Source organism: Echeneis naucrates, chromosome 7 (genome assembly GCF_900963305.1).
Source record: "Echeneis naucrates chromosome 7, fEcheNa1.1, whole genome shotgun sequence".
Lineage (NCBI taxonomy): Eukaryota > Metazoa > Chordata > Actinopteri > Carangiformes > Echeneidae > Echeneis > Echeneis naucrates.
The window spans coordinates 567,359-588,325 of record NC_042517.1 but is presented as its reverse complement, the minus strand read 5'-3'; the positions used below and the strand labels follow the sequence as shown (position 1 = coordinate 588,325).

The 20,967-nt window shown below is 45.8% G+C and overlaps 3 protein-coding genes and 1 long non-coding RNA gene across 6 annotated transcripts; 1 reads left to right on the top strand and 3 right to left on the bottom strand.

The window, feature by feature from the left end:
- Positions 1 to 376: 376 nt before the first annotated feature.
- Positions 377 to 2,811, top strand: LOC115045682 (replication factor C subunit 2-like). 2 transcript variants are annotated; one of them, XM_029505469.1, is made up of 6 exons: positions 377 to 632; positions 1,065 to 1,170; positions 1,260 to 1,361; positions 1,506 to 1,764; positions 1,843 to 2,103; positions 2,208 to 2,811. In XM_029505469.1, exons 1-6 carry the CDS (start codon positions 398 to 400, stop codon positions 2,316 to 2,318), a joined length of 1,074 nt encoding a protein of 357 aa, XP_029361329.1. In that variant the 5' UTR covers positions 377 to 397; the 3' UTR covers positions 2,319 to 2,811. The 2 variants fall into 2 exon arrangements, with proteins under 2 accessions (XP_029361329.1, XP_029361330.1); XM_029505470.1 differs by lacking the exon at positions 1,260 to 1,361.
- A 630-nt stretch (positions 2,812 to 3,441) lies between these two features.
- Positions 3,442 to 10,112, bottom strand: LOC115045683 (protein NDRG3-like). 2 transcript variants are annotated; one of them, XM_029505472.1, is made up of 15 exons: positions 10,054 to 10,112; positions 9,746 to 9,778; positions 8,284 to 8,389; positions 8,079 to 8,199; positions 7,901 to 7,963; positions 7,750 to 7,810; positions 7,493 to 7,579; positions 6,972 to 7,028; positions 6,778 to 6,881; positions 6,069 to 6,134; positions 5,932 to 5,983; positions 5,784 to 5,831; positions 5,246 to 5,281; positions 4,937 to 4,988; positions 3,442 to 3,860 (listed from the first exon to the last, which is right to left on the bottom strand). In XM_029505472.1, exons 1-15 carry the CDS (start codon positions 10,108 to 10,110, stop codon positions 3,748 to 3,750), a joined length of 1,056 nt encoding a protein of 351 aa, XP_029361332.1. In that variant the 5' UTR covers positions 10,111 to 10,112; the 3' UTR covers positions 3,442 to 3,747. The 2 variants fall into 2 exon arrangements, with proteins under 2 accessions (XP_029361332.1, XP_029361333.1); XM_029505473.1 differs by lacking the exon at positions 9,746 to 9,778.
- Positions 10,113 to 12,903: 2,791 nt separating this feature from the next.
- Positions 12,904 to 19,957, bottom strand: LOC115046807 (PHD finger protein 20-like). Its single transcript, XM_029507429.1, has 16 exons — positions 19,878 to 19,957; positions 19,296 to 19,467; positions 19,105 to 19,189; positions 18,756 to 18,853; positions 18,468 to 18,681; positions 18,248 to 18,331; positions 17,915 to 17,974; positions 17,329 to 17,515; positions 17,145 to 17,254; positions 16,692 to 16,778; positions 16,460 to 16,602; positions 16,286 to 16,385; positions 15,666 to 15,861; positions 15,358 to 15,574; positions 14,444 to 14,693; positions 12,904 to 13,955 (listed from the first exon to the last, which is right to left on the bottom strand). Exons 1-16 carry the CDS (start codon positions 19,955 to 19,957, stop codon positions 13,819 to 13,821), a joined length of 2,220 nt encoding a protein of 739 aa, XP_029363289.1. The 3' UTR covers positions 12,904 to 13,818.
- On the bottom strand, positions 16,555 to 16,956 carry LOC115045684 (uncharacterized). The gene is made up of 3 exons (XR_003840899.1): positions 16,923 to 16,956; positions 16,692 to 16,778; positions 16,555 to 16,599 (listed from the first exon to the last, which is right to left on the bottom strand). It is a non-coding gene; the product is annotated as an uncharacterized LOC115045684 (long non-coding RNA).
- Positions 19,958 to 20,967: the final 1,010 nt, after the last annotated feature.

The window sequence follows — 20,967 nt, the reverse complement described above, 5'->3', positions numbered from 1 at the left end:
TTCAAGTGAGATTCACTGTCTCTTCACAAACTTCAGCAGAATATAAATGACAGTAATCAAAGGATGTATTATCTGATAGTATATTTGTTGATCAGTTTGTATATATAAAATATATATAAAAACACACACACACACATATATATATATATATATATATATATATATATATATATATATATATGTTTCATATATATGTTTTTGTTTTTGTTTTCGGCATGCGTTATTTCAATTGTCGTAAATATCGTATCGCGACATTTGAGCTCGCTGTCCTCAGCCAATCAACGTTTTCGCTCGTACGCGCTGGACCAATGAGACGTCAGCTTGCTGCTGTGTCGTTCCCGGGGCGGGAAGAGTTGAGTCGCAGTTTCGCGGGCTGGACGTGCAGATTGACGTCACCATGGAAGTGGAAATGGCGGACCGTGACTGTGAGCAGAAACCGGCAGACAGCGAGTCTGGACCCGCCTTAGAGGCCGGAGAGGGTCCGTCCAGGAGCCCGGGAGGTGCCTACGAGCTGCCGTGGGTGGAGAAGTACCGGCCGCTGAAGCTGAGCCAGATCGTTGGGAATGAAGAGACGGTGAGCCGGCTGGAGGTTTTCGCCAGAGAGGGAAACGTCCCCAACGTCATCATCGCAGGTGAGTCCGAGTCCAGGTCCAGGTCCAGGTCCAGAGAACTGAGTCCGAGTCCGGACTGGTGAGGACGGCAGCCCAGTCCCATCTGTCCCTGAAGCCTGACACGGCCCCTCCGGGCTGCCGTAGACAGTTTCCGCTCAGTTATCTCCAAATGTGTGATGTTTGGACCAGAAGGAGAGCCATTCAGGACCCCGGAGGACTCGGAGACAACATGGCTGACACCTGGAAACTGTCTCTACCTGAGTCAGCTTGCTGAGTGTAGAAGCTGTCAGGGCTTCTCTTGCTTGCTAATGGACACTTCGGTGTAGGACCATGTGGGGAACTGGGGTTTGAAACTACCAACCCCGGACCTCCTGCTGTGCTGAGCTACACAACACGCTCAGATTCAGTCCCACAAACAGCTGCTGACATCGGTGTGTCTCTGTTGTGGTCCAGGTCCTCCCGGAACAGGAAAGACCACCAGCATCCTGTGTTTGGCCCGAGCGCTGCTGGGAGCCTCGATGAAGGACGCCGTGCTGGAGCTCAACGCTTCAAACGACAGGTGAGACCTGAGTCCTGTCGGAAGCCAACACACACTGATGCCCACGGATGTTTAGCCAGTGATGACGATGGTTGGCTGTTCGTCTGCAGGGGCATCGATGTGGTGAGGAACAAGATCAAGATGTTTGCTCAGCAGAAAGTCACACTGCCCAAAGGACGACACAAAATCATCATCCTGGACGAAGCCGACAGGTGAGAGTGATGTCACTTCCTGGCTGATCTGAAGGCAAGACACATGAAGCACGATGTCTATAGCTTTGGTTTTAAGAACCTTCTTAATGGAGGTCTGCCCTTAAAGCTTCAGACCACGAGGACCTTTAATAATTGTCTCTGCAGTATGACGGATGGAGCTCAGCAGGCGTTGAGGAGGATCATGGAGATCTACTCGAAGACGACTCGCTTCGCTCTGGCCTGTAACGCCTCTGATAAGATCATCGAGCCGATCCAGTCCCGCTGCGCCGTGCTGCGTTACTCTAAACTGACGGACGGGCAGATCCTTGGCCGGCTGCAGGAGGTGGTGGAGGAGGAGCGTCTGTCCGTGTCCGATGACGGGTTGGAGGCCGTCATCTTCACGGCGCAGGGAGACATGAGACAGGTGAGGGGCGGGGCTAAGGGCATGCCTCTCAGCTCAGAGATGTGTGGTTTGGCTGACTTGTTTCTTTTGTGTTTCCAGGCGTTGAACAACCTGCAGTCCACCAACTCCGGCTTCGGCTACATCAACAGTGAGAATGTCTTCAAGGTGTGTGACGAGCCCCACCCTCTGCTGGTGAAAAGCATGCTGGGACACTGTGTGGATGGAAACATCGATGAGGCCTACAAGGTGGTGGAGCAGCTGTGGGCGCTGGGCTACTCTCCAGAGGACATCATCGGAAACATCTTCAGGGTCTGCAAGACGTACCAGATGGCTGAGTACCTGAAACTGGAGTTCATCAAGGTGAGGGGAGACTCCGCCCCCTGACAGGTCCCACCAGGTGTTAGTACACAAACAGATCTGATGTCAGAATGTCTCGCCTCACGATGATGATGTTGTTTCTTCAGGAGATCGGTTACACTCACATGCGGGTGGCTGAAGGTGTCAACTCTCTGCTGCAGATGTCCGGTCTGCTGGGCCGACTCTGCAGCAAGACGCTGCCCCCCGCTGCCAGCTGAAGCCCCCCACCCCTCTGCCGGCTGAAGCCCCCCACCCCTCCGTCGGCTGAAGCCCCCCCACCCCCTGCTGCCGGCTGAAGCCCCCCACCCCTCCGTCGGCTGAAGCCCCCCACCCCTCCGCCGGCTGAAGCCCCCCACCCCCGTTGGACTCTCCAGTCGTCTCAAAGATCCAGCAGAGCTGTAGGTGATCAGCTCAGTCAGCTGACATTTTGGCTCTCAATAAGCAGAATAAATTCTCTTCATCGATCAGCAGCTTTGTGTTTTAGTTTTCTGATGGTTGCGGCCGGTTTTAGGGTGGAGTCCTGATGGAGGGCTGCTGTGACAGATTAAGTTTTAACAAAGAACAGGAAACAGGTTTTTGCCGTTTTAGCTCTGACTGCGTGTTGTTTCCTGTTTGTTGGTTCACTCATTTACTTTGCTGTTCCCAGAAGTTTCTATAAACTATAACAGTAAAAAGCTGATTGTATGGGGAAAAAAAAAAAAAAAAAAAAAACACTTTCCAGGCTCTTCGGGTCAAACTGCCTTTTTTAATAATGAACTTTATTTCAATCCAAATGTTGTTCACAATAAACATCTAATAAATCTAAAGCTCGATGACGCCTCGACACAAAGTTATATTTGTAACAGAGTAACAGCTGCTGTCTGTGGAGAATAAAATGGAATATTTCACTCTGCAGAAACAAACTGTGATGTTTTCAGGAAAAAAACCTGTAAGAGCCAAAAGGAGACCAAATACTAAACACCACGAGGAACCATCCAGATTTACAGCTGGAGGGGGCGGGGCCTGGCCCAGCGGCTGAACCAGTCCACAGAAACAAACTGCTGTAACACAAAGTAGAAATGGATGTGTATTATTTTTGTTGTGCTCTTTGTGTCTGTAAGATTCACTGCTGGCAATTTAATGCTGCCGCCCGAGATTACTCTCCTGCCTCATCACATTAAGGATTAACGTGGACATCAACGGAATCAAATCCACAAAGTGCAAGTCTCCAAGCTTACTGAAGAGAAGATCACAAAAGGAAACACTGAAATATTAAGTCATGAAAAATAAAAAAACACCAACTGAGGAAAAATGCTGTTTCTGCTGCAGACGGACAGACTGAACCAGAGCTGACTTCTCACACAAGAAAATATAAACATGCTTTATTAGAACGGCAGAAAAAAGAATCCTGCAAAACCAACTAATGAAGCTCATCATACTGAGCTGACAGGTCAGATTCTCAGTGAAGGTTACAGATGATTCCAATGAAGAGGAGCAGGAACCGTCCAGAGTAGAAAGACAACACAACTCTGTATAAATATGACAGCATCACCACGGCAACCGTACAGAAGAGGGGAAAACGAACCAATCAGCATCCTGCAGAACGAGGTCCAACCTACTGCATTCTGCTTTAGAAGACGTTCAGCAGGAACAGTCCTACGCTGTCATCTAAACGGTGTATGCTGTGTGCTGGGGGTCAGCGGTGGGACTGTCTGTGGACCCGACGCTGGAGGCCGAGTGAGTTCTGGACCGGACCAGCCGGGTCATACCGGCTGTGGGCACTGGGGGGCACAGAGACAACTGATGAGAACGCAACAAACATCATTTTGTGTTTCTCCTGTCATGAACCTGAGTCCTGGTTCTGGTTCTGGTTCTGGTTCTGGGGGAGACATTAATGTTCTGGTGCCGCAGCTATTTTCACAGTGACTGGACCCGAGGACACTAACCGTCAGACCGGCTGCTAAAGTGGTTGTTATTCAGACCAGATATCTGACAGATATCTGACTGATGACTGAAAAAACTAAACCCTGTCAGGAAAGTTTGGTCTTTTTAGCTGACGCGGATTATAACTGACGTAACATTTTACACATTTTTTAAACGGTCAGATTAAATATGATTCATCCTGTCGCTCTACGCCAACAGGCTGAATCATAATTTTGTTGGTCTCATCAGATTCCTGCCTTTTATCAGCTGAGAGTCTGCAGTGAACGGAGCGAGTGTTGGCATGCTGCACAGCCTGCTGGGAGCTTTGACTGCAGAAGAAGAAAATCAGTGATCGGCTGATCGTTGGCATGCAGACACACACAACCACACAGAGACGAAGATGAGGAGGAAGATCCTGATACCTGATTGGCTGCTCAGGTTGTTAAATAGAACATGAGGGACTGAAGGAGACAAAGACCAAGAGAAAGGAAGGAGGGTGAGGAACAAAACAACATACTTTAATAGATAAAACACACAAACGCACACACACAGTGTGTTCAGGAAACCCATCAGCTTCAGCTTGCTACTTACAGTCAGTGAGGCAGGACTGTGAGGAGACACACACACACACACACACACACCTGTGTAACATCTCTGATACAAGTGTGTAAATGCTTTTGTCCAGCTCAGGTTAATGTACCGTGAGTCTAAAGTGAACCGAGGAACAAAAACCAAAAATCTATAAACTTCATTTTGCCATTTTGTAAATCGCACAATTTGACACTTGACTTAAACACTGTTTTCACAAAATTTCCTTAAGTTGAAAATTATTCAAACTAATACACATTTTATCATCAGACAAAAGAACAGGAAGCATGAAACGAGAGACACCAACAGGAAGTTGTAAACACACGTTAGTCAAGCTGATACTCACCGTAGCCCATCCCCTGGACAAAGTACTTGAAGGCCTCTGCTAGTTTTGCAGGCTGAGGACAAAGAAGTTTAGTTAGAAGTGCTGATCATTCGTTATTTTTCATGATCCTGGAGCAAACAGAACAGACGGCTGAGCTCATTGATTATGCCGATAACTGTCAGTGTCACATGACCAGCCTGAGACATTAACATGTTTGACCCCGTTCTTCATGTAAACATTAATATTTGTATTAATGCAGCAGGTCAGCAGTCTGACAATTCTACCATTCATTCTAACCAACGCTGAATCAATTCATGAACTTAGACTCACCTGGACCACCTGAGGAAGTCCTCCACAGTCGGCCATCTGCAAGAGACCAAACATCAGGTGAGAACAGAAGCTCCTGAAAACTTCAGAATAAAGCAGGTCTGCTACCAAAATGTGAAACACAACATTACTGCTTGTGATGTAATCAGACTTCAAGTCTGCTGCAAAGAGCACAGCCCATCATGGCTGCCAGACAAAGACTACAAAGTCAGTTTAAGTTTTGTCGGCCTCCTGACTCACAGGTAAGTCCACCTGAAAAACAACAAGCGTTCAGCTGACACTTGCGTCTCCTACTTTACCTATAACCTGTAATTCAGCGACTTTGATTTCCTCGTGTGTTTGTGAAGTCAACATGTTTCATTTATAATGTTGCTGACGGTTTCAGTGTAGCTCCTTCTTCCAACGTGTTTTACTCTTCCTCCTCTTAATGATGTCATCGCTCTCCATCAGACTTGATCTGATCACACAGCAACGATCTCTGCAGCTTTGACAAGTTCTGAGGACGCACACGTCACCTCACAACACAAGTACAGACTGGTACCTTCAGCAGCGTGGCCTTGGTGGGATTCAGTCTGGAGTTACACTCCACCTGCAGGCGCCACACACACACACACACACACTATTACTGCAATGTGACATCACTTACACACAGTGGCGGTTGTCATGGAAACAGTGCTGCAGACACTTACCACGGCATCAACAGCAGGCGATGTGTCTCCAACCACCAGCAGAGCAGGACACCTGAGACACACACAGACACACAAACACACACAGTGAGTCAGACTGAGTAACAGGAAGTGTGATGCAGTAACAGAACAACTGATACCTGAGTGTTGTGACTGTGTTCTCATTTTGACCAAAGACCGGCCGCTCCATCTGCAACTCAGTACGACTAACACACACACACACAAGTGCAGGTTTAGTGGACATGATACATTTACATTACTTTTTTGTAGTACTTCTACTCCTTTCTATTCTTGTACTTTCTGTAGAAAAAGTGTGTAAACACTACTACAATACCCCTCTGTGTGTAAAGTGCCTTGGTGTAACTTTGTTATGATTTGGCGCTGTATAAATAAATCTCATTTGATTTGAATCTGTTGCTGCTGGTAACGATGAATTTCCCATACGTGGGATGAAAGTACTTATCTTATATTTTGGGTTGTCACTGTGTCTCAGTATATTAGCAGCAGCAGCTGTGTAGCTGATGCGATCTTACGAACATCAGTAAAGAAATAAGACTTCTACTTCAGCTCTTCAATCTGTCACAGCTGATTTTATGTCTCAGAGTTCGGTACTGGACATCATCATCACCTTCATTGTTTCTACACATCTGGCAGAACAAGTGTGTTCTGAAACATTGGATTATGGTTTTCATGAGCTGTAAGACACAATCAGCCAAATAAAGGAAAAGGTACAAAGACGCTATTTCACTTTTGAATTAAATTAGCACCCCCCTAAAAACCTTCATGTTCACCTCTGACTCAGCAAAGGTAATTAGATTTTCTGTTCCTATAATATCAAACTGTTTTCACCTGTCGTAGCTGTTGTAGAACATAGCCAGGTTCTCCTGTGGTATATCCTGAGAGATGTGCAGTCTGTATGTCTGGACGGTCTCCTGATTCTCTGTCAGCTCGTCCTGTAAACGGTCAACAAGTCCAGACATCAGTAAAGATTGATGGGCTGTCAGCGTCACATGCAGCGTCTCAGTGCATCACTTTGCTCTCACAGTGCTGACAGTGATGTCCATGATGTTGTCCACCTGGTTGCTTGTCCAGCCGCTCAGCTGTGGAAACAAAAGCATCACATTTTAATAAGATGAGACACATTTAAACCACTTCAACTGAACATGTAACTGTTTTCACAGTTTTCATATTTTTGTTCCATCCACCTTTTACAGCCACATCAAGACTTCGTGCTTTTTCTTTTTTAAAAGGTCTCCTCATATTCAGGCTCATCTGATTCTGTCTGATCAGTTCAGACTCTGTTCTCTGTAATCGCGGAGAGAGCTCCGAAACAAGAGCTAACTAAAACACACATTGAATGTTTCCTCTTTTAACTTAACTCAGAGAAAAGTTGAACACAGAAAGTTCTTCACATGCGTTTGGGTTGTTCTAGAGCTGATCTGAAGCAAAAGACATTCGGCTACGAAATCAGTCAAAAGTCAAGAATAAATCTTCAGATCAATATCAAATAAACTAGAACTTGGTTGGAATCACTTGTTATTGTGTGTGTGTGTGTGTGAGAGACCTTAGAAGCAGCCCAGTCTATCCAGCCTTTGGCACAGGGGTCAATGTTGATCAGAACCAAACCCTCCACCAGACTGGGCTCATTCAGCTGAAACACAAAATCATCACCATTGTCAGCAGCAGGAGATGATGTGGACGTCAGTTAGTAGTACAATTGTTGTTTCCCTGCACTTCAGGATTCAAACCAGCAACCCTCAGTGACACTGGGTCCTCTCACAACATGAGTCTGAGCTCAGGTACACTTGTGTGTTCACTTACAGCCAATCTGGTGAGAATGTTGGCTCCAGCGCCGACCCCGATACCAATCACATTCTTCACCCTGATGACCACACAACACACACACACACATCTGAAGATGGCTACAAAATACCCATCATGCATTTCATCGGCAGGAAGATTATTGACTTACTGGAGCTGTGACAGGACAGATGGCAGCATCTCAGCCAGCTCATCTATGGTGGGGTACTGGTACCTACACACACACACACAGGTGTATCTGTTACCTGTTGGATAATCATCAGGACTTGTGTGTGCATGTGTGTTCAACTCAACAGAGAACAGTGAACAGTGTTGTGTAGTTTTGTTACCCAGTGGGGAACACTGGAGCGTTTTCCTGCTGCCCTGGAGCATCAACATGCACAACTGAGAAATGCTGCGTGATCTCCTGCATGTCCTCGTAGTTAAAGAGGCTGTTAAAGCAAGACTTATCTACACACACAGACACACATTAATACCTGGCACACGTACAAAAAAGGATGTCTCATGTTGACTGTGAATGTGTGCGTCACTCACGGTTTAGTCCGATGTCATGGTAGGTGAGGATTGTGGGTCGGTTGCCCTTAGCAACTCCCCTCATGGTGACATGCAGCACTCCGTGGGCCGTCTCCACATCATGCTCCTGGACAACAACAGCACAGTGTGTGTGTTTGTGGGCAGGTAGGAAGTTTACAGATGAAATGAGGCCAGTCGGTGCGCTGACAGGTTAACATGGTTGTGTGGTCCCACTACAAACTGCTCTCTGGTTTGTTGTGTGTTAGCCAGTTCCAGTCAGATGAGGTATTGTCTCTTAATCTCATTAATGTAGTCACCGTGGAAACAAATGACAGATCCTATTAATGGTTCCTTGCTCACTTCAGGTTGTCTCTATTGCTCAATTTACACACCAGTAGACATATGCAAATTCTGTGTATCTTATGACAGTAAAATCACAACATGAGCCTGCTGACTGTTTACCAAGCTGTGACTCTAACTCCGCCCAGTTTCGTTCTGAGCTGAAAAATATGTGTGTACACATGCAGAAATATACATACGTGTTCTTTTGCTTTTTTGTTGTGTCTTTAATGTACAGAGCAAACTGAATAAATCCATGAACTAACAGCTGACGATCAGCCTGCTAACACTGTGCATGCAGGTAAAAACCGGGTGAGCAGGCTAAGTGGTTCACGACCTGAAGCATGAGGCTACTGGCTAACTCACCACACCGACTCCTAAAGAACAGGAGATCTGGTGCAGATCCAGGATGTCAGACATCCTGGACAGAGGAACCAGGAATAGGAGACAAAGGTCAGGCTCGTTCTTGTCCTTTAGTTAGTGTAAGAAGAAGGAAGAGGTGGGGATGGTGTGATTGGATCAAGAGGAATAATCTCTTAGGCTATTGGCTTAGAGTCTAAACAGCCAATCACTCTCTCATCACCATCATCTCTCCTTTCCTCCCTCCTCATTCCACCATATGCTCCACAGGGAAATCAGACTTTCCAACATTTACAAAAAAAGATAAAACTTGATTAGAAAATTCAGAGTCTCTGTGGACACAGCGATTCCTTAATCAAAATTTCCCCTCCACTGCACAGAGGAATAAATATATTAGCAGTGAGGTGATAGCCACGACAGCCTAACAGACATCTCGGCCTTCAGCCAAGCTCCTCGTCCATTTCCTCCTTCACAGTCCCTTGGTAAAAAGTGGAATAATTCAGTATGTGAAATTAAAAGAAGCAGATATTTACAGCTTTCAGCATACAGAATGAGCTTGCTGTGTTAATTATACATATTAATTCTATTATAGCTGCTGCTCTTTTTATTTTCATTACGATCAGGATGAGACACATTAGCACTTGTATTATGATTTAAAATGTCTATATATTGTAACATTAGTGATGATTTCGTTATTTAATACATGATTACAAATTAAATGGTCTGTCAATCTATTTTGAGTTTAAAGGACCAAACCAGTTTGTCCTTTTAATGGTGAACTTACCTGACAGTCAAAGTCCTGCAGGTTTGTCCCGTTCTGAAGAGAAACCGAAATTATTCCAATGTTCAGGGGTTTTCAAGCATTTGAGAGTTTTCAAGAAAAAAGAAGGATTCATATTTCTGTATCAGCAAATATAGTGGACACATCTGTACATGAACACTGAACAGCTATTAACTCAAAGTTGGATGATGACCGGGGCAAAAATATTCAGCTGGAAAAGTCACAACGGAAGAAAACAAGGTTTTGTCTCATTTTTCTAATGTTTTCTGTGAAAACGGCACATGCACCTTTTGACTGCCCCGCCCCCTCACCTGTCCCGTCAGGAGTGGTTTGATCTCAGTCAGCTGGGCGTCGTGAAGTTCCTCCATTGTTGGGACTTTCCTGCCTGTCCAGTTCAAGAAGACATCAAAGAGGACACTGTTAGTGGCCGCGCCTCCTTCAGGACGCCAACGTTCATCCGGACAAGACTGTTGAGTCAAAGAGACAAAACAAATCCACTTTTATCAGTGGACAACCTGTCTGTCTGTCTGTGTGTCTGTCTGTCTGTCTGTATCTAATGGAAACAGTCAGTGACCTCTCATTGGCAGTGAGCCATCCACTTTTGTGTGTGTGTGTGTGTGTGTGTAGTCGGTTGGCTAACAGTGTTTTAGCATGTTTAGCTCCCCACAGGCTGTCTGGCTTTGACCCAAACGGATCAAACACACAGAGAACACTGTAAACGGGAGCCAAGTGAATAAGCTGAGATCAGAGCACGACTCAAATCCAGATAATTAGAGAAGATATATAGAATATATGACATTATGTGACAGAAATCCCTGTTTATATTCTCAGACATGTCTCCGACCAGCAACAGACCACTAAATATTATTTTTATTTTTACCCCGCAGATCAGCCAGGAAAACAGAGTCACACAGCAGAGCTGCTAAACTCAACTTTACTTCATCATTCAGTTCGCTAGCCTGGATGCTAATGATAGACAGCCGAGGCTTAGCAACTGTTGCTATGCGCGCGCGCACACACACACACACCTTCAGACATTACCGCCGTTTGCTCCGTTAACTTCGTTAGCACCGGATCGTTAGCTGGCTACTTGGCTACTTAGTACTAGCTAGCCGCTCTCCGTTAGCAGCCAGTACCGGACCGGACCGGACTCTGCCCGCTCTCACCGACTCACCGGTGGATCCAGACGCGGTCGGACTTCTCCTGAGGCCGTCCGGTTGGTTCACGGTGACCGTAACGGACTCTCCGTCAGCAGCACGCGGACAGTGAAGGGCGGCTACGTTAGCGTACGTCATCGTAAACAACCGGTTGTCACGAGACCGGCGGAAGAAGACGTCAGACCAGGAAGTGAAAACAGCAGGTTCATTTCATCCGGACGGTTGATTACAAGAAATACTTCATTTCGTCCGTTTTTCATCCAACAGCTGAAGTTTTAACATCAAACGGAATAAAATGAAAAAAATCACCTGATGAGGTTTCTCTAGTTTTGTTGCTGGAAATGTCGCCAAATAATCCTTTATATTACTATTTAAAAATGTATATTGTACAAAGAAAAATGATAGAAATGAAATGTTTATGCTATCAGGATAATCTACATTATATGTAGTGTCGTTTATATTTTTTCCAAAATTAACATATTGTTCTATTACATGGTTTAATAACCAAATCCAGGTTTCATGGTTTACTGTCGCTATAGCATCTATTCGCACACACTCACACTATACACATCATATTTTTCCAAAACGCATTAGTGTAATCGTTCACTACATTCATTTAACTGTTCAAAAAGATTTTTCTGAGTCACTCAGGGTCGACCCAATCACTGCGAGTAAAAGAGCAGGAGGTTCATCCTGGGGAACACGACTATGACAATCAGCATTCACAGCAAAGCATAAAAATAATGTTGAAGTGAGCTGTTCTATGTGGGGGGAGGAAGCAGTACACATACTGCAGTGGGATGTCCTGGTGAACCTGCCCGTAACACACTTTACACAAAGTAAATCATGAACAAGTTTGTGTTGTTGGGGTGAAGTTTGACGCAAAACGACTTAAATGTGACGCCTTCACACAGTGACTGGAAGTTTATGAGTTTAATCCAGTTTGAATTCTTCAGAAACATTTGACTTCATGCTTTAATCAGTATGAAATAAACAAGAGAACTTTCCCATTTGACCCTGAGGCTCCGTGCGAACGTGAGCTGCGTCCAGACTGGTCCACAAAAAAGTGATCACATGTTGTTTGTTCAGTTGATCAGTTTTGATCGTGTAAATCTGATCAGCCAGCATTAAATGAAAACTGCAGCTGTACGCTGAGCGACTCACATCAAGGAAACCTTCTCAGCCTCTAAGGCTGCTGGAGATCTGGAGAACAAATGTGTCACTTTGAGTAACAAGAATAAGTTGGTGTTTTCAGACACAAGTCACAGAAGTCAGCCAATCAGAAGCGAGGATCAGATGCTCTCTTCTGATTGGCTGACTGGCCTGTTGCTCGTGGAGCTCCAGAGATGGAAAACTACAGACAAGGTTTTGGTTCTTAACTACAAATATATCTTCTTATGGAGACCAAGCTTTCAAAATAAAACACTGAAATGTAAAAGATGCGTGTTGAACCACTTTTACTGATGAGACTGAACCTTCTTTCTGGATATTAGAGCTTTTTTCCTCAAATACTTCTCCCAGAAATCTCCAGTTTGCTCTAAAATTCAACTGTAGATTCCTAACTAAACCCTATCAAAATAATCTGAAGCTTTATACAGATAACTTTGTGTATAAGAGTATAAAACATTCAATTAGACATATTTACATATTAGCTTGTTTTTGTCACAATGGATGAAGCTTTACTTTGTTAATTTCATTGAAAATACGTAACAACACATTAAAAGCCAGCTGTGATTCCTGAAGAAGGCCATGAGATGCTACTGAAAGAAAACCTGCGAGATTCCAAAATTTAGTGACACCACTGCTCCCAAAAAGACAGAACGTTCACGCTGTTCATGGAAGTTTTAAATGAAAAAATCTGAATCTTCAGTTTGAACCGGTTTAACCCTAAAACAAAAAGTCAAAGAACAGAGACAATGATACAAACTGAAATTTTAGTGGGGGTGTCTTTGATTTTATCTTTGTCTCATTAAATGTTGCTGGAGATGATCTACATCAGCCTATATTAATAAATATGAATGACCTTTGACCTCTGGAGAGGCTGATGTGCCTCATTATGGATCTTGGCCTTAAGACTCTTTAAGTCCATCTAGCTGATAAGCAGTTGGGTCAATCCACACAGTTTGTGCGATGATATTGTGCGTCATTAGCCATGAATGAAGTGAAGAAGGGGTTTAACGGAGAAAGCAGGAAGCAGCTCTGACAGACGTGATGATGGCCGACAGTAGATGACAGCTGGTGTGTTCGTGGCACATAAATATTTCAGCATGATGTATAAATGAATTTGGCTGCAGCAGTTTCTCTGGTAGTTGAGCTTGTTTGACGTGATGTCAAGTCCTTTGATCCGTCACATCTGAATGTCCCTGCTGAGCAGATTCTTGGTCGTCAGAGGATGATACTTCCGTTGTCATGCGATGTAAAAGCGGTGGAATCACTTTAAATGAAGTATCACCAATTTAAATATGGCTTTCATTGAATACACATTAGTATTATCTCCTCTTTCATATGAAAACACTGTTGTGGTCATGTGACCTGCAGAACCTGCGAGGAGCTGGACTGAGGTCACCAGGTCCACACTGAACCCTCAGACCAAGAGACCAGAGGATCTGGATCTGTCTGACCAAACTGTCATTGAAAAAATGAACTAAATTTCCTCAACTCTACTGCGGTCCTGAAATGTGACTTCTCTGGCCTTTCCGTGTTTGCCACTGTAGCATTTTACACAACAGGAAGTGTGTTCATCAGAACAAACAGCTGGAGGAAGGAAAACCAAAATCCAATGACCGAACCGTCGTCAACACAAACGGCAAGGATGAAACTCAGGAGGAGGCGGAACCCAAACACCCGTTCAGTCCCCCTCTATTATTGGGAGGGGGGGGGGGTGTAAGGTGACCAGACTCAGAGAAACACTCCACACCATCAGCGACGCACCGACAGGAGTCTCACAGTGCAGAGGTCACGCAGCAACCGCCGGATTCGCTGTTTGAGCTGTGGGAGGCGGGACAAAGGGTCAGGAGGCTCGAGCTCACCAGAGTGGTCCAACCAGGACTCTAGGACTGGAGAGAGAGCGAGAGAGGGGGGGGAGAGAGAGAGAGAGAGAGAAGAGAGAGAGAGAGAGAGAGAGAGGAGGGAGGGAGAGAGCGAGAGGGGGAGAGAGAGAGAGAGAGAGAGAGAGGGAGAGAGAGAGAGCGAGGAGAGAGAGAGAGAGAGGAGGGAGGGGAGAGAGAGAGAGAGAGAAGAGAGAGAGAGGAGAGGAGAGAGAGAGAGAGAGAGAGAGAGAGAGGAGAGAGAGAGAGGGAGAGAGAAGAGAGAGGGAGAGGGAGAGAGAGGAGAGCGAGAGAGAGAGAGAGGAGAGAGAGAGAGAGAGAGAGAGAGAGAGGGAGGGAGAGAAGAGAGGATAGGGGAGGAGGAGGGAAGAGAGGAGAGGAGAGGAGAGAGGGAGGAGGGAGGGAGGGAGAGACATCATGAAACAGTTTTTTTCCTTTTTGGAAAATTGGATATTTCAGTTTGAATAAAGATGTAAGGATGTAAATGGGTGTGTCACCGTCCAGTTCCCGCTCTATCAGGTCCATCCTGCTGCTGATCTGGTTCTGCAGAGACTCCACGTGGTCCAGCAGGTTCAGCTGACATTCGGCCACAGATGCTGGATGACGATGTCGTGTGTGTCTCTCGCAGTCTGTGTATGTGTGCTCCTCTGTTTTTACGCTAGTGTCACAGTGTGTGTAGGTTATTGTGTTCCTGTTGTCAGTCAATGTGTTGCTCACTGGCTTGTCGTCATCCTCCTGTTTTATCTCCTGTAAAAACACAGATCTGTTTTACTGGAGATGACCTGTGTGTGTTCAGACCCTCAGACCTTCAGACCCTCAGACTCAGACCCTCAGATCTTCATACCCTCAGACCTTCAGACCCTCAGACTCAGACCCTCAAACTCAGACCCTCAGACCCTCAGACCTTCAGACCCTCAGACTCAGACCTTCAGACCTTCAGACTCAGACCCTCAGACCTTCATACCCTCAGACTCAGACCCTCAGACCCTCAGACCTTCAGACCCTCAGACTCAGACCTTCAGACCTTCAGACTCAGACCCTCAGACCTTCAGACCCTCAGACTCAGACCCTCAGACCTTCAGACCCTCAGACTCAGACCTTCAGACCTTCAGACTCAGACCCTCAGACTCAGACCTTCAGACCTTCAGACTCAGACCCTCAGACTCAGACCCTCAGACCTTCAGACCCTCAGACTTTCAGACCCTCAGACTCAGACCCTCTGTTTACAGAGCAGCTGAAACCTGGTTCAACTGTTTCTGTGTTCTGGAGCCAGAATTCATGAGTTATGGAAACCTGAACTCTCTCTGTCCTTCCTGTCCCTTTCTGTCTCTGCCCCTGTACAGATTTTGAAGTGATGAAACAAACTGGTGATATAAAGACCTGGATCTAGACCTGGCCCTGGAGACTTTACCTTCTGCTCTGTTTCCTGTTCCTCCTGAACTGCACCCATTTCCCACTCCATCTCACTCTCGTTTCTGCTTTCCCATGATGCTCCAGGCTTCTGGTAGCAGTGCTCGCTGCTGATGTAACAGATGGTGGGGTCTCCTCTCGGGCTGGAGGTCAATGTTGGCCCCTCTTCCCTTCTCCATGGCAACCGCCAAAGCTGCAGATCAGGGTGTGATGGGGAGCTGTGTGGAAACACAGACAGACTGAGTGTGTGTGTGTGTGTGTGTGTGTGTGTGTGTGTGTTTAAGCAGATGAATGGCATCACGGACTCACTGTAACAGGCTGATTTTGAGCTGCAGTCCACTGAGGACCTGATTGAGGCCATGTGTGTGTGCCAGCAGGCGATTGGTGTGTGTGATCTTGGAGGCGTTGATCTCAGAGTAGTTCTCTTTCACACACGAGAGGCCAAACATGTGACCAGATATCAGCAAATCAGGCTCTGATAGGAAGCGCTGGGCCCTCCTCCAACCTGGACAGATGAGATAAAAACAGCAGTTAACACTCAGCCGAACAGGTGCACTGTGGGAGGTCAAAACAACACCAACACCTCTGCTGGAGACAAATGCAGACTTCAGCCTGTTGACAGGAAGGGAAGTGGAAAGTTTTGCGTCACATTGTTTGTCTTTTCTCCGTTTGTTGTTGCTCAGATCACATGATGTGTGAGACACACCAACCACTTCACATTTCGGGGCAGTGTCAGGGGATGTCATGTGACAGTTCTGTCAAGAGTTTAAAACAATTCACTCTGAAAACAATGAAGAGGCTGGAAAACTCTAATACTTCAGGATCATTACCACATGAACTGTGCAGCACAGCTATGTACAACTATCACATCGGTTTGTGCGTCCTGGCACACAAACCTCACAACAAACTTGCAGAGCGGTGACTCGTACCTGCAGTGTGTCTGCAGTAGTAGCAGATGTAGTTGTGAGGGACGTTGTCTTCATATAAACCCATACAGGTGCCGTGCTGCCAACACAAACAGGACTCACACTGCAGACACACACACACACACAGTGACCTACTGAAAACATATGTTTGTGCGTACTTGTGTGTTTTTGTGTTACCTGGATCATGAAGTCGTTCTCTTCGTCCACCTCACACACACACCTCACACACCTCACAGTCCTCCATCTCCATAGCAACAGGCCAAGAAGACGTGTCCTCCCGCTCTCTGCTGTAAGTGTTGACCAGTCACTGCCGTCATCTGCTGAAGTCATCAGATAGGTACAATCATGATGTTCAATGTTTGAACAAATAGCACACAATGTGTGTGTGTGTGTTGTCTTGTGTTCCCACCTTGCGTGTGCGTGTTGGGTTGTGCAGCGGGCAGCTTCAGAGTGATCGGAGGTCTGTCTGAGCTTTCGTCATCGCTGCTGCCAAATCCTGATCGGAAGGAATCAGGTTTCAGGTCACATGGTCAGACAACAGGAAGTGAGTTCACTTTGACCGGCGCTGGACTTCATTCAGCTGAAACAATGACTGGATTCATGGTTGAACAGGTCCAGGTCTAAACCTGACTGGCCTCACCTGACTGAGTTTTCTTCTTCTTCTTTTTCTTTTTTTTTCTTCTTCTTCAGTTTGACCCTCAGGAAGTTCTTCATGTCCTTCCTGTTCTGTCCAGTCTTCTCCTCCCTCCGTCCATCTCTCTTCTGCTAAAATGGATTAGATGGTCAGAAGGACTTGAGTCTGGATTTGAACAAAGACTGAAGTAATGTCTGAGTGTTTGGGGTCCACATGTGTCCGTCCCACCTGTTTCCAGGGTGCGCAGCTCCCTGTCGTCATGGTGACAGCTTGTATTTTGGTGCTCACTCTTCCTGTCTGATATGAAGTCTCCGCCCTCTGAAGACGACCGTTTCCGCCTGTAACAACCCAGTCAGCGTTGGACATGACTTGCTGCACAGATGCTGTTCTGGGATTTGAACCATCAACCTACCTCGGCGCCTCCTGCTGGCTGCCCCGCTCGTCCAGGTGCTGGTCGGAGTGATAGTACTTGATGTGGTAGTGGAGCAGACTGGCTTTCCTGAAGGACTTGGTGCAGCCCTCTGAGGGACACTTGAAGGGGTTGTGGTCCAGCTCGATGGACAGGATGGGGGGAGGCTGGTTCTTTATCACTCTGTACACTGAAACAGGGGGAGAAAAGATGGAGAATCTGAGCCCGGGTCAAGAAGTCATGACCAAGACCTCCGTCCTCCAGAGGCAGGAGTGAGGCCACAGCTCTGGAGGAAACTTGGTGCTTAAATCTGTTTCTTTGGCAGGCAAACCCACTAATAGAATCTGATGACGCACAATCAGAAACATTCAGGAAAGCAAGCTATTAGCTGCTGGGCTAACTGATGAAACAGATCTGTCCTGTGTCTCATCCTCGAATGTCGGAGCCTCCCAGAGAAACACTTCCATCAGCAATGGAGTCTTTATCAGCCTAATATACGCAGAATTTACAATATCATATACGAGCAGAACATCACCTCCTGACATTTTGTGTAGTGTGTAGTTTGTGTGAACTGTGTGTCTGCACTCACATGGTTCTCTGCTGAACTTGTGTGTGGTGGGAAGGTGAGCCTGACGCTCCAGCAGGACATCTGGGAGGACGACAAAGATGAGTTATTACAGAAACATCCACCATCAGTGTTTACTGTGGAGACATTTAATTGTGTTTTATTTATTCAACATATTTACAATTTTCCCCGTTCCAAGTCCAATCTTGAGAAAAAGGTTTCTTTAATTTTCTATCAAATTATCATTAACTCCTCGGCACAAAACGGTTTTGATTAAATATCAACTTCATCGATCAGAATGATTTTTGGGAAGAATCCTCTGATGTCTTATGATGTTTATCATCTCAAACTGTTTGCCTTTGTCGATGTGGGCGGGGTTCGGCACAGTTGGCTGGGCGGGGTCAGTTGTTATTGGTTGATCTTGAGCTCCACTGCTTCCACCTGGAAGAAGCAGATATAATTAACATCAACACATTAAGTTTCATCTTAAAAAGCATAATGCATTTGAATGGCTATATACTGAGCCTTTGTTCACATAATGGGAGGGGGGGGGGGGGTCAAAGGTCATCTGACTTACTGTCATCTGTTTTCTTCTTTGAGTGATGGGAGAATGAAGATTCTGTCTTCCTCTTCCTCTCCCCCTCCACAGCTCCTTCATTCTCCTCTGATGTCACCTTCTCCTCCACCTCTTCTTCCTTGTTCTCCTCTTCCTCTCTCTCTCCACCATCCTCCTCCTCACTCTCCCCTTCCTCCCATCCCTCACTTCCCACTGCGCTCTTCTCTGATCTGGACTTCTGTTTCCACACGTGAAAAAAAGATGCTCTTAGAATGAAAGGAGCAGTGATTGGTGGAACGATTGTTGGACCAATGGGAGGGGAGGATTTCTTACTTCCTGGAAGGGTTTGACCTTGGTGGGCTTCACGGTCCGAACCACACCGTCATAGAAACGCACTGTGTAGGAGTCTGACACACACACACACACGTATCATCAACGTTCTCAAGTGAAAATAAAATGAAATCATTTATTTTTTCATGTCAGACAGCTTTGCGATAAATTAAATCCAACTTGGGACTCGTGTCTGATTGATTGGAGTCTGACTTTTAGGCCTTTGCTGAAGCACCTGGGTCATGAAAATTTGTTCCAACAACCAATAAATGAGTTCAACAATAACATCACTTGATGAACACACACATGAGATGAATCTGAGCCTCACCATCTTTGTTAACTCTCAGGATCTTGGCTGGGTAGAAACGACAGTCTGTCCAACAGGCCAGAACTTTTGCACCTGAAACAAACATCTGAGGCAGAGAATGAAAGCAAAGGGAAGAGAAGCTCTTTACATGGCCCTGACGCTGAATTTACAAACCAGGACACGTGAAACAACACACAACATCAGTTTCATACCAGTTGTGAGTGTGGTGGGTTCAGGCCCTGTCGCCTCAGACTGACTCGCTCGAGCGGCCGAAGGTACGGCGAATTCCACTGAAACCATTCATCATGTCGGCGGCTCCACTGACGGTAGTGGACCAGGACTCGCTCTTTGTTGTAGTCAATTTTTTCAATTGTGGCTGCGTACCTGACAACATAAAAAAGTCATCAAATGTTAAAGGTTTAAAGGGCTATATACCTGGGCTCCTTCCATCCTTTCAGGATTTGGTTTCTCGGAGTGTTTCACCTCAAGCATGCTAGATTTTTTGGATCACTCAGAAAACTAAATCAGAAGAGAGCATCTGAGTCTCTCTCCTGATTGGCTGACTGACCTGTTCCTGGAGCTCCAGAGAGGAACTTGAGATGGAAAACTACACTGAGATGGTTTCTGGCTCTTAATACTACCAATATATCTTCTTACAGATACCAACACTTCAAAGTAAAAGCCTGGAGAAGTTAAAATACAGACTTTTGATATAAAACACAGAACATTATGATAAAAACACAAAACACATTCGTATGATAATACAGAAATGTGTGTCTGTGTAAAGTTCAGACCAGTTCTTCTGTCGATCTCGGGCTTCCAGCTGAGCTCCAACCTTGAAAGTGATTCCTGACCTTTCAGGAGGAGTCTTCATCTGCAGGGACAGAGGAGAGAAAGTATATCTCAGAAATAACTTCACATGCTGATACTTTTGTTAATGCATTAAAATCCACAGATTTCTCTTTTTAAGGTTTGTGCTGATGCCAGAAATGATCTGCTGGTTGCTTTTGTTTTGAAGGAACAGAGAGGTGACGTTTTTTTCCAAAATCTCTTCATTTTTGTGGGTTCAAGGGTTCACTTGCCAGGTCAAAGATCATGACACAAACACGTGCAAATATTTTATTTAAATTAGCCTAAAATTTGATTTTGTTTTTACACTTTGTTCAGCCAAACTCCTGACTACTGTCTCTATTCGTTAAACAGTTTTTAATGTATATACACACACAAATACGCCAAATCCTCATGTGAGATTCTGAATCCTGATAAATCAATTTTCCTGGTAAAATATGTGAAGAGAACCTCTTCTGTAACTGTTCACGAATGTGATGGTCGGTGGAGACAAATTGTCATTTTACTTTATTTTCTCAAACGGTCCCGATTCCGGGTACGTCCGATGTACGTGACGCGATGACGTCACAGAGCGTGGACGTCGCTCACGTCTCAGAGATAACAGCTGCAGGCAAACTTTGATAAGCTCAATTTATTCGTGAATTCTCACAAAACTCGTGTGATTTATGGAAAAATTGTTTTTAGGCCTTGAAAGGCCGAAAGTCGACGGAGAGACAACAACTCAAAAGAAACTGCGCGGTGTCCTCTGTCACAGAACTGATTGGTCCGTAGGCAGCCGAGGGCGCCAGTTATGACTTTTCATTGGACGGGTCCGCTGTCCGTCAAATACAAATCCCGCCCCTTCGCAGCCCCTCGGATATTTGACAGTAGCTAAGATGCTAATGCTAACACCGTTAGCTTCCTGAGGCACGGACCGACGGCTTCACACTGAGCCCGAACCGGCTGCACAGTTACCCGCGGTGAAGTACCAACCCTGCGGCGGAAGGGAGACGGGCAAAGGTCTGCAGTTAGCCGCAGTTAGCTGGAGTTAGCTGG

Excerpts from the sequence above, each read along its gene's own strand:
- LOC115045682 (XM_029505469.1), top strand. The coding sequence starts at position 398 with ATGGAAGTGGAAATGGCGGACCGTGACTGTGAGCAGAAACCGGCAGAC. Across the intron at positions 633-1,064 it reads CCCCAACGTCATCATCGCAG|GTCCTCCCGGAACAGGAAAG; the intron begins GTGAGTCCGAGT and ends GTTGTGGTCCAG. Across the intron at positions 2,104-2,207 it reads TGAAACTGGAGTTCATCAAG|GAGATCGGTTACACTCACAT; the intron begins GTGAGGGGAGAC and ends TTGTTTCTTCAG.
- LOC115045683 (XM_029505472.1), bottom strand. The coding sequence starts at position 10,110 with ATGGAGGAACTTCACGACGCCCAGCTGACTGAGATCAAACCACTCCTG. Across the intron at positions 7,811-7,900 it reads TCTGTCCTGTCACAGCTCCA|GGTGAAGAATGTGATTGGTA; the intron begins GTAAGTCAATAA and ends TGTGGTCATCAG. Across the intron at positions 5,282-5,783 it reads CCAAGGCCACGCTGCTGAAG|ATGGCCGACTGTGGAGGACT; the intron begins GTACCAGTCTGT and ends GGTCTCTTGCAG.
- LOC115046807 (XM_029507429.1), bottom strand. The coding sequence starts at position 19,957 with ATGAAGACTCCTCCTGAAAGGTCAGGAATCACTTTCAAGGTTGGAGCT. Across the intron at positions 18,332-18,467 it reads AAAGAAGAAAACAGATGACA|GTGGAAGCAGTGGAGCTCAA; the intron begins GTAAGTCAGATG and ends TGCTTCTTCCAG. Across the intron at positions 17,975-18,247 it reads CCCCGCCCACATCGACAAAG|ATGTCCTGCTGGAGCGTCAG; the intron begins GCAAACAGTTTG and ends TCGTCCTCCCAG.